General features: G+C 48.5%; 1 protein-coding gene across 1 annotated transcript in view; it reads right to left on the reverse strand.

Moving 5' to 3' along the window:
* Nucleotides 1-830: 830 nt before the first annotated feature.
* Nucleotides 831-15,680, reverse strand: part of LOC110532859 (uncharacterized) — a 96,189-nt gene continuing 81,339 nt past the window's right edge. Inside the window, exons 4-6 of the mRNA XM_090185586.1 lie at nucleotides 10,512-10,590; nucleotides 9,976-10,063; nucleotides 831-4,038 (exon numbers count right to left, since the gene is read on the reverse strand). Coding sequence (XP_090041712.1) covers nucleotides 2,452-4,038; nucleotides 9,976-10,063; nucleotides 10,512-10,590 — 1,754 coding nt within the window. The 3' untranslated portion in view covers nucleotides 831-2,451. The remainder of the gene's footprint in view (nucleotides 4,039-9,975; nucleotides 10,064-10,511; nucleotides 10,591-15,680) is intronic.

Below are 15,680 nucleotides of genomic sequence, written 5' to 3' on the forward strand. Positions count from 1 at the left end.
TTGACAACACCTAATACCTTTTTTGCACTGTTGGTGAGAGCCTGTAAGTCAACATTTCACCTGTTGTATTTGGCGCACGTGACATGCATACTTTACTGTAAGAAATTGTATTTCCAGGCCGTTGCAGTGTAAACGGTGTAGTGTTTGGACATTTAGAGAGAGACTGCAGGCGGAGGAATCCCAGATGGAGAAGTTGTGGAAAAGAAAGTCACGGTGTATGTTATGAAGAAGCCGTGAAGTGTCGAAAGAGAATGAGGTTTGCCAAAGTCAGGGCCGTCCAGAACGTTTCACATGCAGAGGTTGTCGAGAAGAGTGGAGGAAATGAAAAGGTACTCTTTAAGGACTCCATGGTGTTGGGAAGGTCTTCAATGGAGGCTGTAGAGTTGGCTTCCCTCCAGCAGGATTCATGGATGTTACGCGTAAAGAAAGTGGGCTGGAAAGTCCAGGAAGATGGACTGTGGATGCCGCAGAGCAGTTCCTGGGACAGCGCTGTCATGAGCAGTGATACCCTATAAAGCCACAGAGCAGTTCCTGGGACTAAAAGATTTCTCAGGGAAGGAGTTACATGAGGCGCTGTCATGAGCAGTGATACCCTCTAAAGCCGCAGAGCGGTTCCTGGGACTAAAAGATTTCTCAGGGAAGGAGTTACATGAGGCGCTGTCTTGAGCAGTGATACCCTCTAAAGCCGCAGAGCGGTTCCTGGGACTAAAAGATTTCTCAGGGAAGGAGTTACATGAGGCGCTGTCATGAGCAGTGATACCCTCTAAAGCCGCAGCGCCTGGGAGCTGTGGAAGTCTGAAGAAATGAGGGATATAGGTTTTGTTAAGTTATTTTTGTTGTGTTATAAAGCTATATCAAACCGCGGTTGTTGTTGATGTGTATGGTTGCATTCAGATACATTGTTGTACATTTGAATGTTTCAGTAGTAAGACATTTGAGTGAGCGAGAGAGAACATTATTTTGATGGCAGGCCCCGATCCCAAAGACTAGACTGCCCCCCGATGGAGAGAAAGAGAACTACTCATTTTCAACCACTCACGAGTAAGGTTGCAAAATTCTGTGAACTTTCAATAAATTCCCTGGTTTTCCTGAAATCCTGGTTGGAGGATTCCGGATTTCCTGCTTATTTCCCTCCTGATTCTGTAAATCCTCCAATTGGGATTTCTGGAAAATCAGGGAATTTATTGAAAGTTCACAGATTTTTGCGATCCTACTCACAAGGCTCATTTGAATTTCCTGATGCATCAGGAAAATACTCTGCGACGAGAGATCAAGTTAAGATCCAGCATCTTTACGTAAACAAACTGCACCGTAGATCTGTCATGACGATACAACAGGATGTGTGAAATAATGAGAAGCATTCGTTCCGGTGCTTTGGACAAGTCTTTAGCAGGTGTTAGCATCTTTCAAATGTCGTAAGAGGAAGGTACGTACAGGGACATAGACTCACCCGTAAGAGGAAGGTACATACAGGGACATAGACTTACCCGTAAGAGGAAGGTACATACAGGGACATAGACTCACCCGTAAGATGAGGGTACATACAGGGACATTGACTCGCCCGTAAGACGAAGGTACATACAGGGACATAGGCTCACCCGTAAGAGGAGGGTACATACAGGGACATAGACTCACCCGTAAGAGGAGGGTACATACAGGGACATAGACTCACCCGTAAGAGGAAGGTACATACAGGGACATAGACTCACCCGTAAGAGGAGGGTACATACAGGGACATAGACTCACCCGTAAGAGGAGGGTACATACAGGGACATAGACTCACCCGTAAGAGGAAGGTACATACAGGGACATAGACTCACCCGTAAGAGGAGGGTACATACAGGGACATAGACTCACCCGTAAGAGGAGGGTACATACAGGGACATAGACTCACCCGTAAGAGGAAGGTACATACAGGGACATCTCTTTGTGCCGATCTCTTAACACTTGTGGACCCAGAATTACATAGAGCATCTGACCAATTACGCAAGACTTTAGTCTGAGATTACTGAACTATGAGAGATGGAAGATTTAGTTGTCTGAGATTACTGAACTATGAGAAAGGGAAGATTTAGTTGTCTGAGATTACTGAACTATGAGAGAGGGAAGATTTAGTGGTCTGAGATTACTGAACTATGAGAGAGGGAATCAGGGGTGGGATCAATTGCATTTAAATCCAATCAATACAGGAGATTCATTTCAATTAAATATAATTTCTGATTCTTCAATTTAATTGAACAATCTGTATCTCGTGTTTCTGGTGTAGTGTGTCTGGTATGAACGCTCGTTCGATTGGAAAAACCCATCTGTTGCTCTGTTCCAATATCCACTGGCATACAACTTAGAATGCAGCAATGTATTAGACAATGTATTAGACATTCTAGAATCCAAGAGGTGTTCTAGTGTGGATATTGGAACGTCATAACAACCCCAAGCACCCTCCTGCCCACCTCATAGGCCCTTCCCTGGCCTCATGGATGGGGATTGGCTGGAATGGACTGCTCCCCTCTGTCCGTCTCTCTCCTTGTGCTCACCGACTGGCTCACCAGGGGACCGGGTGGGCAGGGAAGGAGGCGGGTAGGATGGAGGGGGGATGGTGAGGTGGGGGAGGGAGGGAAGAGGTGGTCTGGGAGATGTGGGGAGGGGTGGGGGTGTAGCAGTGGAGGTGAGGGAGGAGGTGAAGGAGTGAGATGGTTGGTGTTGGGAGGAGCGGGAGCGGGAGCGTGAGGAGGGGGAGGTGTGTGTGCTGCGGGAGGGTTCGGGTGGCAGGGGGCAGTCACTGATCTGTTCCAGGAGAGAGGGCATGTCCCCCTCGATCTTCTCCAGCACCGCCGCCATTTGCTTCTCGATCTGTTCGATCACGCTGTCCATCTGCCAATCAGCAGTGCTACTACCATGACCTCTGACCCCAACACCTCCGTGTTCCAGGCCCCCATACATCCTCCCTCCACCCCCGCTGCCGTACAGAGAGGAGCAGTAGGAACCCCCGTACCCACCCAGCTCTACCTCCTGGCCGTATAGGGTGGTGTGTCGGCCTAGACAACGGGAGCTTCCCAGGGCCCCTATGGTATAACTGTAGCCCCCCTCGGACGGTTCGGGTTCCCCCCTGGACTCTACACTGTGCCTGTCTGCTCTCTGGTCTCTACCAATGGGGCTCGCGTCACCTCTTGGGCCTATCCCAGTTCTCACTGTTGATCCTGTTCCAAGTACCCCTGACCCTGCTCCAGATGCCCCTCCCCCTCCCATCTCAATCCCAGTTCCTCCCCCTACTCCAGCAGGCCTCTCAGCTACAGCCTCAGGGAGCTGGGTCTGACACCAGCTACTGTCACCCAGCTTCTTCTCCTCTACTGGAGCCTGCACTGCCGGCCTCCTGTCAGCAGGTGGGGCTATGGCTGCAGCAGTAGTAGTAGTAGCAGCAGCAGGGCCTGGGCCCATGTTGGGGAGTTGGGCGTCCATCTTGTGTCGTTGAGTCGTTGGAGTCTCAGGAGTGACATAGGTTGGTTGCTTCTTCTTGGCATTGCTAGGCAACGATGGTGCTGCTGTGTCGTGGTCAGAGACAGTGACGGGGTCCTGGGGCTTGTTGAGGTCAGGGGTTACGATGGGGGTAGGAGGTGTTTTGGTCTCTGTTGTTGTTTTGGTTTGACCCAATGCTGCGGCCATTTTGCCTGACGTCTTCTTCACGGCTGGCTTCTTTGTCTCGTCCCCCAGAGGTTTGGAGCTGGCATTTGATTGGTTGGGAGGCTGGGACAGCGGTTCATTATTGGTGGAAGGAGAGATCCCTACAGAGGGACTCAAAGGGTTTCTCCCCCCTCCTCCCCTCTCCTCTCCCCACCTCCTCACCCCGACTCCCCCGTTCCTCTCCTCACGCTCCGGATTAGTTCCAACCGTCACCTCTGGTGTCACCCCTCCTCCCTCACTCTGCCCTCCTCCTCCCTGGTCCTCACCCCTTCCTTGCCCCTGTCCTCCTGCCTCCACTTCAGCTGCAGCAGTCTCAGACGCACGAAGACGCTGCATGAAGGTGGTGACTCGGATCGCTTTCTGTGAGAGAGAGGGGGGGGAGAGAGAGGGGGGAGAGAGAGAGAGAGAAAAGGAGGGGGGAGAGAGAGAGGTGGGGAGAGAGAGAGGGGGGAGAGAGAGAGAGGGGGGGAGAGAGAGAGGGGGGAGGGGAGGGGGGGGGGGAGAGGTGGGGAGAGAGGGGGGGGGGGGGGGGTAGGAGGGAGGGTTGGAAGGAGGGTGACCAGGGGGGGTGGGGGAGAAAGATGTAATCAGAAAATACATCCCAGAACTGGACTGTAGTAATTTTTGGGGGGGAGAAAAACATCAGTCTTATATGGAGAAACTCATATGGAGAAACTGTGTGTTTAAGACCAAATATTGATCAGTGAAACACTGATGTCACTGAAGTATAGCAGTTATAAACACTGCAGACACAGAGTCACCTTTCTCTAACTTTTAGACCTGTGGGATTCTGTGTGACTTCTTCCTCAAGCACCACATGTATGGGTCAATGAACCAGGAGCCACCATAGAGGAATGAGACGGGGCCGGAGACTGCATCTCCATAGTCAAATGTTGCTTCCTTCTTTTCCTCAGCTCCTTTCCTTGTCTAGTCGACAGATTTTTCACTTTGTCGCTCTAACCGCTAGACTACCTACCGTTCTCCTTTCCTTTGTCTGAGCTGTAGAGATCCGCAAGGCTGTAACTACACTATATATATACACAGAAGTATGTGGACACCCCTTAAAATTAGTGGATTCTGCTATTTTAACCACACCGTTGCTGACAGGTGTATAAAATCGAGCACAAAGCCATTTAATCTCCATAGACAAACATTCACAGTAGAATGGCCCTTACTGAAGAGCTCAGTGACTTTCAACGTGGCACCGTCATAGGATGTCACCTTTCCAACAACTCAGTTTCTGCCCTGCTAGAGCTGCTCCCCGGTCAACTCTAAGTGCTGTTATTGTGAAGTGGAAACGTCTAGGAGCAACAACGGCTAAGCCACAAAGTGGTAGACCACACAAGCTCACAGAACGGGACCGCTGAAGCTTGTAGCGTGTAAAAAGCATCTGTCCTCAGGTGCAACCTACCGAGTTCCTAACTACCTCTGGAAGCAACGTCAGCACAATAACTGTTTGTCGAGAGCTTCATAAAATGGGTTTCCATGGCCGAGCAGCCACACACAAGTCTAAGATCACCATGCTCAATGCCAAGCGTCGGATGGAGTGGTGTAAAGCTCACTGCCATTGGACTCTGGAACAATGGGAAGGCGATCTCTGGAGTCATGAATTACGCCTCGCTATCTGGCAGTCCGACAGACGAATCTGGGTTTGGCTGATACCAGGAGAACTCTACCTGCCCGAATACATAGTGCCAACTGCAAAGTTTGGTGGAGGAGGAATAATGGTATAGGGCTGTTTTTCAATGTTTGGGCTTGGCCCCTTATTTCCAGTGAAGGGAAATCTTAACACTATAGCATAGAATGACATTCTAGACAATTCTATGCTTCCAACTTTGTGGCAACAGTTTGGGGAAGGCCCTTTCCTGTTTCAGCATGACAATGCCCTGGCCACAAAGCGAGATCCATACAGAAATTTTTAGTCGAGATCAGTGTGGAAGAACTTGACTGGCCTGCACAGAGCCCTGACCTCAACCCCATCGAACACCTTTGGGATGAATTGGAATGCAGACTGCAAGCCAGACCTATTCGCCCAACATCAGTGCCCGACCTCACTAATGCTCTTGTGGCTGAATGGAAGCAAGTACCCGCAGCAATGTTCCAACATCTAGGGGGAAGCCTTCCCAGAAGAATGGAGGCTGTTATAGCAGCAATGTTCCAACATCTAGTGGAAAGCCTTCCCAGAAGAATAGAGGCTGTTATAGCAGCAATGTTCCACCATCTAGTGGAAAGCCTTCTCAGAAGAATGGAGGCTGTTATAGCAGCAATGTTCCAACATCTAGTGGAAAGCCTTCCCAGAAGAGTGGAGGCTGTTATAGCAGCAATGTTCCAACATCTAGTGGAAAGCCTTCCCAGAAGAGTGGAGGCTGTTATAGCAGCAATGTACCAACATCGAGTGGAAAGTCTTCCCAGATGAGTGGAGGCTGTTTATAGCAGCAAAGGGGGGACCAATTCCATATTAATGCCCATGATGTTGGAATGAGATGTTTGATGAGCAGGTGTCCATATACTTTTGCAGTGTACAGTTGAAGTCGGAAGTTTACATACACTTTCAACCACTCCTTACATTTCTTGTTAGTTAAAATTTATTTGGGACTGGGGGGCTGTATTGAGTAGCTTGGATGAATAAGGTGCCCAAAGTAAACTGCCTCCTACTCTGTCCCAGATGCTAATATATGCATATTATTAGTAGATGTGGATGGAAAACACTGAAGTTTCTAAAACGGTTTGAATGATGTCTGTGAGTATAACAGAACTCATATGGCAGGCAAAAACCGGAGAAAAAAATCCAACCAGGAAGTGGGAAATCTGAGGTTTGTAGTTTTTCAACTCATTCCCTATCGAAACAGTGTCTATGGGGTCATATTGCACTTCCCAAGGCTTCCACTAGATGTCAACAGTCTTTAGAACCTTGTTTGGTGCTTCTACTGTGAAGTGGGGGCTCATAAGGGCTCTTTGAGTCAGAGGTCTGGCAGAGTGCCATGAGCTTGTGACGCGCATTCACGTGAGAGTTTGCTTGCGTTCCATTGCAATTCTACAGACAAAGGAATTCTCCGGTTGGAATACTATTGAAGATTTATGATAAAAACGTCCTAAACATTGATTCTATACTTTGTTTGACATGTTTCTACGAACTGTAATCTGACATTTCGTCTGAAATTTCGCCTGGACCTACCCGCGCGTCGTGAGTTTGGATTGTGTACTAAACGCGCAAACAAAAGGAGGTATTTGGACATAAATGAGGGACTTTACCGAACAAATCAAACATTTATTGTGGAACTAGGATTCCTGGGAGTGCATTCTGATGAAGATCATCAAATGTAAGTGAATATTTATAATGCTATTTCTGACTTCTGTTGACTACACAACACAGCGGATATCTGTTTGGCTGTTTTGTTGTCTTAGCGCTGTACTCAGATTATTGCATGGTTTGCTTTTTCCATTAAGCTTTTTTGAAATCTGACACAGTGGTCAGGTTCAAGGTTCATCCTTGGGAGCAATTTCCAAACGCCTGAAGGTACCACAATCATCTGTACAAACAATAGTATGAACACCATGGAACCACGCAGCCGTCATACCACTCAGGAAGGAGACACGTTCTGTCTCCTAGAGATGAATGTAATTTGGTGTGAAAAGTGCAAATCAGTCCCAGAACAACAGCAAAGGATCTTGTGAAGATGCTGGAGGAAACAGGTACAAAAGTATCTATATCCACAGTAAAACGATTCCTATATTGACATAACCTGAAAGCCTGCTCAGCAAGGAAGAAGCCACTGCTCCAAAAACCACCATAAAAAAGCCAGACTACGGTTCGCAACAGAGAGAGAGAGAGACCCCCAAACTTGGGTTTGGGACCTGAGAAAATCTATACTAAAACTCAAACCCTGGCCCTGCCCTCTAAGTAAATCCCCATCATAGTCTCCAGACGTTCATCTAATCTGTGTTCCCTAGATCAGTGCAGATGGAGGAAAGGAAACAAGGGAAGGATTCAAGGAAAGGAAGTCACTTGAGATGCACCCGAAGAAGAGGAGCGGGGCAGAGCAGATGGAACTCTTCGGGGATTGGCTGAGTGACGTTGGGCTGGATCAGAATGGGATGGGTTTAGGGATGGGAGTCTTCATCTCACCAATCAGCCATTATCAACACATTTCCTCTCTGTGTTCCTCTCTCTCTCTGTGTTCCTCTCTCTCTCTCTCTCTCTCTCTCTCTCTCTCTCTCTCTCTCTCTCTCTCTCTCTCTCAGTTGCTCTCTTTTTCTCTCTCTCTTGCTGTTTCTCTCTCTCTCTCTCTGTTCCTCTCTTTTTCTCTCTCTCTTGCTGTTTCTCTCTCTCTCTCTCTGTGTGTTCCTTTCTCTATCTCTCTGCTTCTCTCTCTCTCTCTCTCTCTCTCTCTCTCTCTCTCTCTCTCTGTTTCTCTCTCTCTCTCTGTGTGTTCCTTTCTCTCTCTCTCTCTCTCTCTCTGTTCCTCTCTCTCTCTCTCTCTCTCTCAGTTCCCCTCTCTCTCTCTCAGTTCATCTCTCTCTCTCTCTCTCTCTCTCCCTCTCTGAATCTCCTTTGAGACTCCTAGGGATGCGCCCCAAATGGCACCCTATTCCCTATATAGTGCACTACCTTTGTCTAGGCCCTATAGTGCTCTGGTCAAAACCAGTGCAAGTGAATGCAGCACTATCGTCTTCAGCTGGTGTTTAGCCAGGTGATTCTGAACACTTTTACAATAATGACATGATTTGCCGTGTAGATTAGGAGTGAGATTAGCCGTGAGATTAGCAGGCCATCAGAAATGAGTGAAGGTTGATTTGGTGTGTGTGACTCTCTCTCTCCATCTCTACAGATACATAGAGAACTAACTACTACCGTACCTTCAGTTCCTGGGAACCACATGCAGGGGAGACAAGAGGGTTAAGGGGGGTTAATCATGCTGCTACTACAGTACATCACTACATCCTCCTGGATATCCTTCATCATAATCATCATCACCATCATCATCCTTGGAAACAACCAAAGGAGGCTGGTGGGCAGCAATCTGGGAGGACAGGCTCGTTGTAATGTGTAATCTGGGAGGACATGCTCATTGTAACGTGTAATCTGGGAGGACAGGCTCATTGTATCGTGTAATCTGGGAGGACAGGCTCATTGTAACGTGGAATCTGGGAGGACAGGCTCATTGTAATGTGTAATCTGGGAGGACAGGCTCTTGTAATGTGTAATCTGGGAGGACAGGTTTATTGTAATGTGTAATCTGGGAGGACAGGCTCATTGTAATGTGTAATCTGGGAGGACAGGCTCATTGTAATGTGTAATCTGGGAGGACAGGCTCATTGTACTGTGTAATCTGGGAGGACGGGCTCATTGTAACGTGTAATCTGGGAGGACAGGCTCATTGTAACGTGTAATCTGGGAGGACAGGCTCATTGTAACGTGTAATCTGGGAGGATAGGCTCATTGTAACGTGTAATCTGGGAGGACAGGCTCATTGTAATGTGTAATCTGGGAGGACAGGCTGATTGTAACGTGTAATCTGGGAGGACAGGCTCATTGTAACGTGTAATCTGGGAGGACAGGCTCATTGTAACGTGTAATCTGGGAGGACAGGTTTATTGTAATGTGTAATCTGGGAGGACAGGCTCATTGTAACGTGTAATCTGGGAGGATAGGCTCATCGTGTTTGATACCTTTCCGTTCTTTCCATTCCAGCAAGGAGCACGTCCTCCTAAATGTTTGCCCACCAGCCTTCTCTGGAAACAACAATTTAATAATCTGCATAATCATCACCATCATCAATTAAACCAGGTAAATCAATTCAAATATTTTTCTCATGAGGGGAACTTGTTATGAGCAGTAGTACCAGTTCGAGGACTGGAGTAGAGGATAAAACCTGGAACAGCAGAGGACATACATTGGGACTAATGCTGCATTCAAGACCACTGGGAACTGGGGGAAAAAACAAGTTACGACTTGGAAAAATCTTTCTGAACGATCATCCTAGAGCTCTGACTTTCCAACCTGAAGATCACTGACATCATGATTTGACCCTGTTCCTTAGAGTTACCAGTGGGGTAATGATTTGACCTTATCCAATAAAGATCCCTGTGGGGTCATGATTTGACCCTGTTCCATAGAGATCCCAGTGGGGTCATGATTTGACCCTGTTCCTTAGAGATCCCAGTGGGGTCATGATTTGACTCTGTTCCTTAGAGATCCCAGTGGGGTCATGATTTGACCTTGTTTCTTAGAGTTACCAGTTGTCTTGAAAGCACCAATAGAGATAAAACATGTATGAATGCTAGGAGGATTCTTACCCTCCATTTGGCCTTAGCAAAGTTCTTCTCAAACTGGGCACACACTCCCTCCTTCAGGTTCTTCTCTGAGGCCCCGTTACCAGCAATCCTGACCGACAGAAAAAAACGTTCATTGAGTTAGTGTGTGTGGGAAGCAGAGTGTCTTATGTTTTCATGACGAGACTCTGTCTACTAAATAGTGTGTGTGTGTGTGTCTCTGTTTGTGTGTGTGTGTCTGTGTTAGTGTGTGTGTCTGTGTTAGTGTGTGTGTGTGTGTGTGTGTGTCTCTGTTAGTGTGTGTGTGTGTCTCTGTTAGAGTGTGTGTGTTAGTGTGTGTGTGTGTGTCTCTGTTAGTGTGTCTCTGTTAGTGTGTGTGTCTCTGTTAGTGTGTGTGTGTGTCTCTGTTAGTGTGTGTGTGTGTCTCTGTTAGTGTGTGTGTGTTAGTGTGTGTCTGTGTGTCTCTGTTAGTGTGTGTGTTAGTGTGTGTGTGTCTCTGTTAGTGTGTGAGTGTGTGTTAGTGTGTGTGTTAGTGTGTGTGTGTGTGTGTGTGTGCTCACCACTTGTGTACGAGAGCATCTGTAGCTGTGATTCTCAGCATCTGGTCCACCTCCATCAGTCTACACACCAACTCCTTAGCTGAGAGGGGGAGAGAGAGAGGATGTGCAGTACAGTAAGTCGTTGTTATGTACCTGCACTACATTACGCCCCTCTAGTGGACCTGCACTACATTACCCCCCTCTAGTGGACCTGCACTACATTACCCCCCTCTAGTGGACCTGCACTACATTACCCCCTCTAGTGGACCTGCACTACATTACGCCCCTCTAGTGGACATGCACTACATTACCCCCCTCTAGTGGACCTGCACTACATTACGCCCCTCTAGTGGACATGCACTACATTACCCCCTCTAGTGGACCTGCACTACATTACCCCCGTCTAGTGGACCTGCACTGCATTACCCCCTCTAGTGGACATGCACTACATTACCCCCTCTAGTGGACATGCACTACATTACCCCTTCTAGTGGACCTGCACTACATTACCCCCCTCTAGTGGACCTGCACTACATTACCCCCCTCTAGTGGACCTGCACTACATTACGCCCCTCTAGTGGACATGCACTACATTACCCCCCTCTAGTGGACCTGTGCTACATTACCCCCTCTAGTGGACCTGCACTACATTACGCCCCTCTAGTGGACATGCACTACATTACCCCCCTCTAGTGGACCTGCACTACATTACCCCCTCTAGTGGACCTGCACTACATTACGCCCCTCTAGTGGACATGCACTACATTACCCCCTCTAGTGGACCTGCACTACATTACCCCCGTCTAGTGGACCTGCACTGCATTACCCCCTCTAGTGGACCTGCACTGCATTACCCCCTCTAGTGGACATGCACTACATTACCCCCTCTAGTGGACATGCACTACATTACCCCCTCTAGTGGACCTGCACTACATTACCCCCCTCTAGTGGACATGCACTACATTACCCCCCTCTAGTGGACCTGCACTACATTACCCCCTCTAGTGGACCTGCACTGCATTACCCCCCTCTAGTGGACCTGCACTGCATTACCCCCTCTAGTGGACCTGCACTACATTACCCCCCTCTAGTGGACCTGCACTACATTACCCCCTCTAGTGGACCTGCACCTCATTACCCCCTCTAGTGGACATGCACTACATTACCCCCCTCTAGTGGACCTGCACTACATTACCCCCGTCTAGTGTACCTGCACTGCATTACACCCTCTAGTGGACCTGCACCACATTACCCCCCTCTAGTGGACCTGCACCTCATTACCCCCCTCTAGTGGACCTGCACTACATTACCCCCTCTAGTGGACCTGCACCACATTACACCCCTCTAGTGGACCTGCACCTCATTACCCCCTGTAGTGAACCTGCATTACATTACCCCCTCTATAGGACCTGCACCACATTACCCCCCTCTAGTGGACCTGCACCTCATTATCCCCCTCTAGTGGACCTGCACTACATTACCCCCTCTAGGGGACCTGCACTACATTACCCCCTTCTAGTGGATCTGCACTGCATTGCCCCCCTCTAGTGGACCTGCACTAAATTTCCCCCCTCTAGTGGACCTGCACTACATTACCCCCTCTAGTGGACCTGCACTACATTACCCCCTCTAGTGGACCTGCACTGCATTACCCCCTCTAGCGGACCTGCACCTCATTACCCCCCTCTAGTGGACCTGCACTGCATTACCCCCTCTAGTGGACCTGCACTACATTACCCCCCTCTAGTGGACCTGCACTAGTGGACCTGCACAGCATTACCCCCTCTATGGACATAAATTACATTACCCCCCTCTAGTGGACCAGCACTACATTACCCCTTCTAGTGGACCTACACTACATTACCCCCCTCTAGTGGACCTGCACTACATTACCCCCTCTAGTGACATGCACTACATTACCCCATCTAGTGGTTGTCTCTACATTACCCCCTCTAGTGGTTGTCTCTACATTACCCCCTCTAGTGGTTTTTCTACATTACCCCCTCTAGTGATTGTCTCTACACTACCCCCTCTGGTGGTTGTTTCTACATTACCCTCTCTAGTGGTTGTCTCTACATTACCCCCTCTAGTGGTTGTCTCTACATTACCCCCTCTAGTGGCTGTCTCTACATTTAACATTTTGGTCATTTATAACAGGGGTTTCCAACCCTGGTCCTCCGGAGTTGGGCTGTTGGGGGTACCGGAGTTGGGCTGTTGGGGGTACTGGAGTTGGGCTGTTGGGGGTACTGGAGTTGGGCTGTTGGGGGTACTGGATGACTGGAGTTGGGCTGTTGGGGGTACTGGAGTTGGGCTGTTGGGGGTACTGGAGGACTGGAGTTGGGCTGTTGGGGGTACTGGAGGACTGGAGTTGGGCTGTTGGGGGTACTGGAGTACCGGAGTTGGGCTGTTGGGGTACTGGAGTTGGGCTGTTGGGGGTACTGGAGGACCGGAGTTGGGCTGTTGGGGGTACTGGAGGACCGGAGTTGGGCTGTTGGGGGTACTGGATGACCGGAGTTGGGCTGTTGGGTGTACCGGAGGAGGGCTGTTGGGGGGACTGGAGTACTGGAGTTGGGCTGTTGGGGGGACTGGAGGACCGGAGTTGGGCTGTTGGGGGTACTGGAGGACCGGAGTTGCTGATTTAGCAGACACTCGTCTCATCCAGAGCGACTAATTGTGGAACTAAGGAACACAGCGAAGACAACCTGTACATCACAGTCAGTTCTGGCAGGTAAACACCTCTGTCAAAACAAGCAGCTATCACAGTCAGTTCTGGCAGGTAAACACCTTTGTCAAAACAAGCAGCTATCACAGTCAGTTCTGGCAGGTAAACACCTCTGTCAAAACAAGCAGCTATCACAGTCAGTTCTGGCAGGTAAACACCTCTGTCAAAACAAGCAGCTATCACAGTCAGTTCTGGCAGGTAAACACCTCTGTCAAAACAAGCAGCTATCACAGTCAGTTCTGGCAGGTAAACACCTCTGTCAAAACAAGCAGCTATCACAGTCAGTTCTGGCAGGTAAACACCTCTGTCAAAACAAGCAGCTATCACAGTCAGTTCTGGCAGGTAAACACCTCTGTCAAAACAAGCAGCTATCACAGTCAGTTCTGGCAGGTAAACACCTTTGTCAAAACAAGCAGCTATCACAGTCAGTTATGGCAGGTAAACACCTCTGTCAAAACAAGCAGCTATCACAGTCAGTTCTGGCAGGTAAACACCTCTGTCAAAACAAGCAGCTATCACAGTCAGTTCTGGCAGGTAAACACCTCTGTCAAAACAAGCAGCTATCACAGTCAGTTCTGGCAGGTAAACACCTCTGTCAAAACAAGCAGCCATCACAGTCAGTTCTGGCAGGTAAACACCTTTGTCAAAACAAGCAGCTATCACAGTCAGTTATGGCAGGTAAACACCTCTGTCAAAACAAGCAGCTATCACAGTCAGTTCTGGCAGGTAAACACCTCTGTCAAAACAAGCAGCTATCACAGTCAGTTCTGGCAGGTAAACACCTCTGTCAAAACAAGCAGCTATCACAGTCAGTTCTGGCAGGTAAACACCTTTGTCAAAACAAGCAGCTATCACAGTCAGTTCTGGCAGGTAAACACCTCTGTCAAAACAAGCAGCTATCACAGTCAGTTCTGGCAGGTAAACACCTCTGTCAAAACAAGCAGCTATCACAGTCAGTTCTGGCAGGTAAACACCTCTGTCAAAACAAGCAGCTATCACAGTCAGTTCTGGCAGGTAAACACCTTTGTCAAAACAAGCAGCTATCACAGTCAGTTCTGGCAGGTAAACACCTCTGTCAAAACAAGCAGCTATCACAGTCAGTTCTGGCAGGTAAACACCTCTGTCAAAACAAGCAGCTATCACAGTCAGTTCTGGCAGGTAAACACCTCTGTCAAAACAAGCAGCTATCACAGTCAGTTCTGGCAGGTAAACACCTCTGTCAAAACAAGCAGCTATCACAGTCAGTTCTGGCAGGTAAACACCTCTGTCAAAACAAGCAGCTATCACAGTCAGTTCTGGCAGGTAAACACCTCTGTCAAAACAAGCAGCTATCACAGTCAGTTCTGGCAGGTAAACACCTCTGTCAAAACAAGCAGCTATCACAGTCAGTTCTGGCAGGTAAACACCTTTGTCAAAACAAGCAGCTATCACAGTCAGTTCTGGCAGGTAAACACCTTTGTCAAAACAAGCAGCTATCACAGTCAGTTCTGGCAGGTAAACACCTCTGTCAAAACAAGCAGCTATCACAGTCAGTTCTGGCAGGTAAACACCTTTGTCAAAACAAGCAGCTATCACAGTCAGTTCTGGCAGGTAAACACCTCTGTCAAAACAAGCAGCTATCACAGTCAGTTCTGGCAGGTAAACACCTCTGTCAAAACAAGCAGCTATCACAGTCAGTTCTGGCAGGTAAACACCTCTGTCAAAACAAGCAGCTATCACAGTCAGTTCTGGCAGGTAAACACCTTTGTCAAAACAAGCAGCTATCACAGTCAGTTCTGGCAGGTAAACACCTCTGTCAAAACAAGCAGCTATCACAGTCAGTTCTGGCAGGTAAACACCTCTGTCAAAACAAGCAGCTATCACAGTCAGTTCTGGCAGGTAAACACCTCTGTCAAAACAAGCAGCTATCACAGTCAGTTCTGGCAGGTAAACACCTCTGTCAAAACAAGCAGCTATCACAGTCAGTTCTGGCAGGTAAACACCTCTGTCAAAACAAGCAGCTATCACAGTCAGTTCTGGCAGGTAAACACCTCTGTCAAAACAAGCAGCTATCACAGTCAGTTCTGGCAGGTAAACACCTCTGTCAAAACAAGCAGCTATCACAGTCAGTTCTGGCAGGTAAACACCTCTGTCAAAACAAGCAGCTATCACAGTCAGTTCTGGCAGGTAAACACCTTTGTCAAAACAAGCAGCTATCACAGTCAGTTCTGGCAGGTAAACACCTCTGTCAAAACAAGCAGCTATCACAGTCAGTTCTGGCAGGTAAACACCTCTGTCAAAACAAGCAGCTATCACAGTCAGTTCTGGCAGGTAAACACCTCTGTCAAAACAAGCAGCTATCACAGTCAGTTCTGGCAGGTAAACACCTCTGTCAAAACAAGCAGCTATCACAGTCAGTTCTGGCAGGTAAACACCTCTGTCAAAACAAGCAGCTATCACAGTCAGTTCTGGCAGGTAAACACCTCTGT

This window comes from Oncorhynchus mykiss, chromosome 9, assembly GCF_057628025.1.
Source record: "Oncorhynchus mykiss isolate SJ-2025 chromosome 9, ASM5762802v1, whole genome shotgun sequence".
Taxonomy (NCBI): Eukaryota; Metazoa; Chordata; class Actinopteri; order Salmoniformes; family Salmonidae; genus Oncorhynchus; species Oncorhynchus mykiss.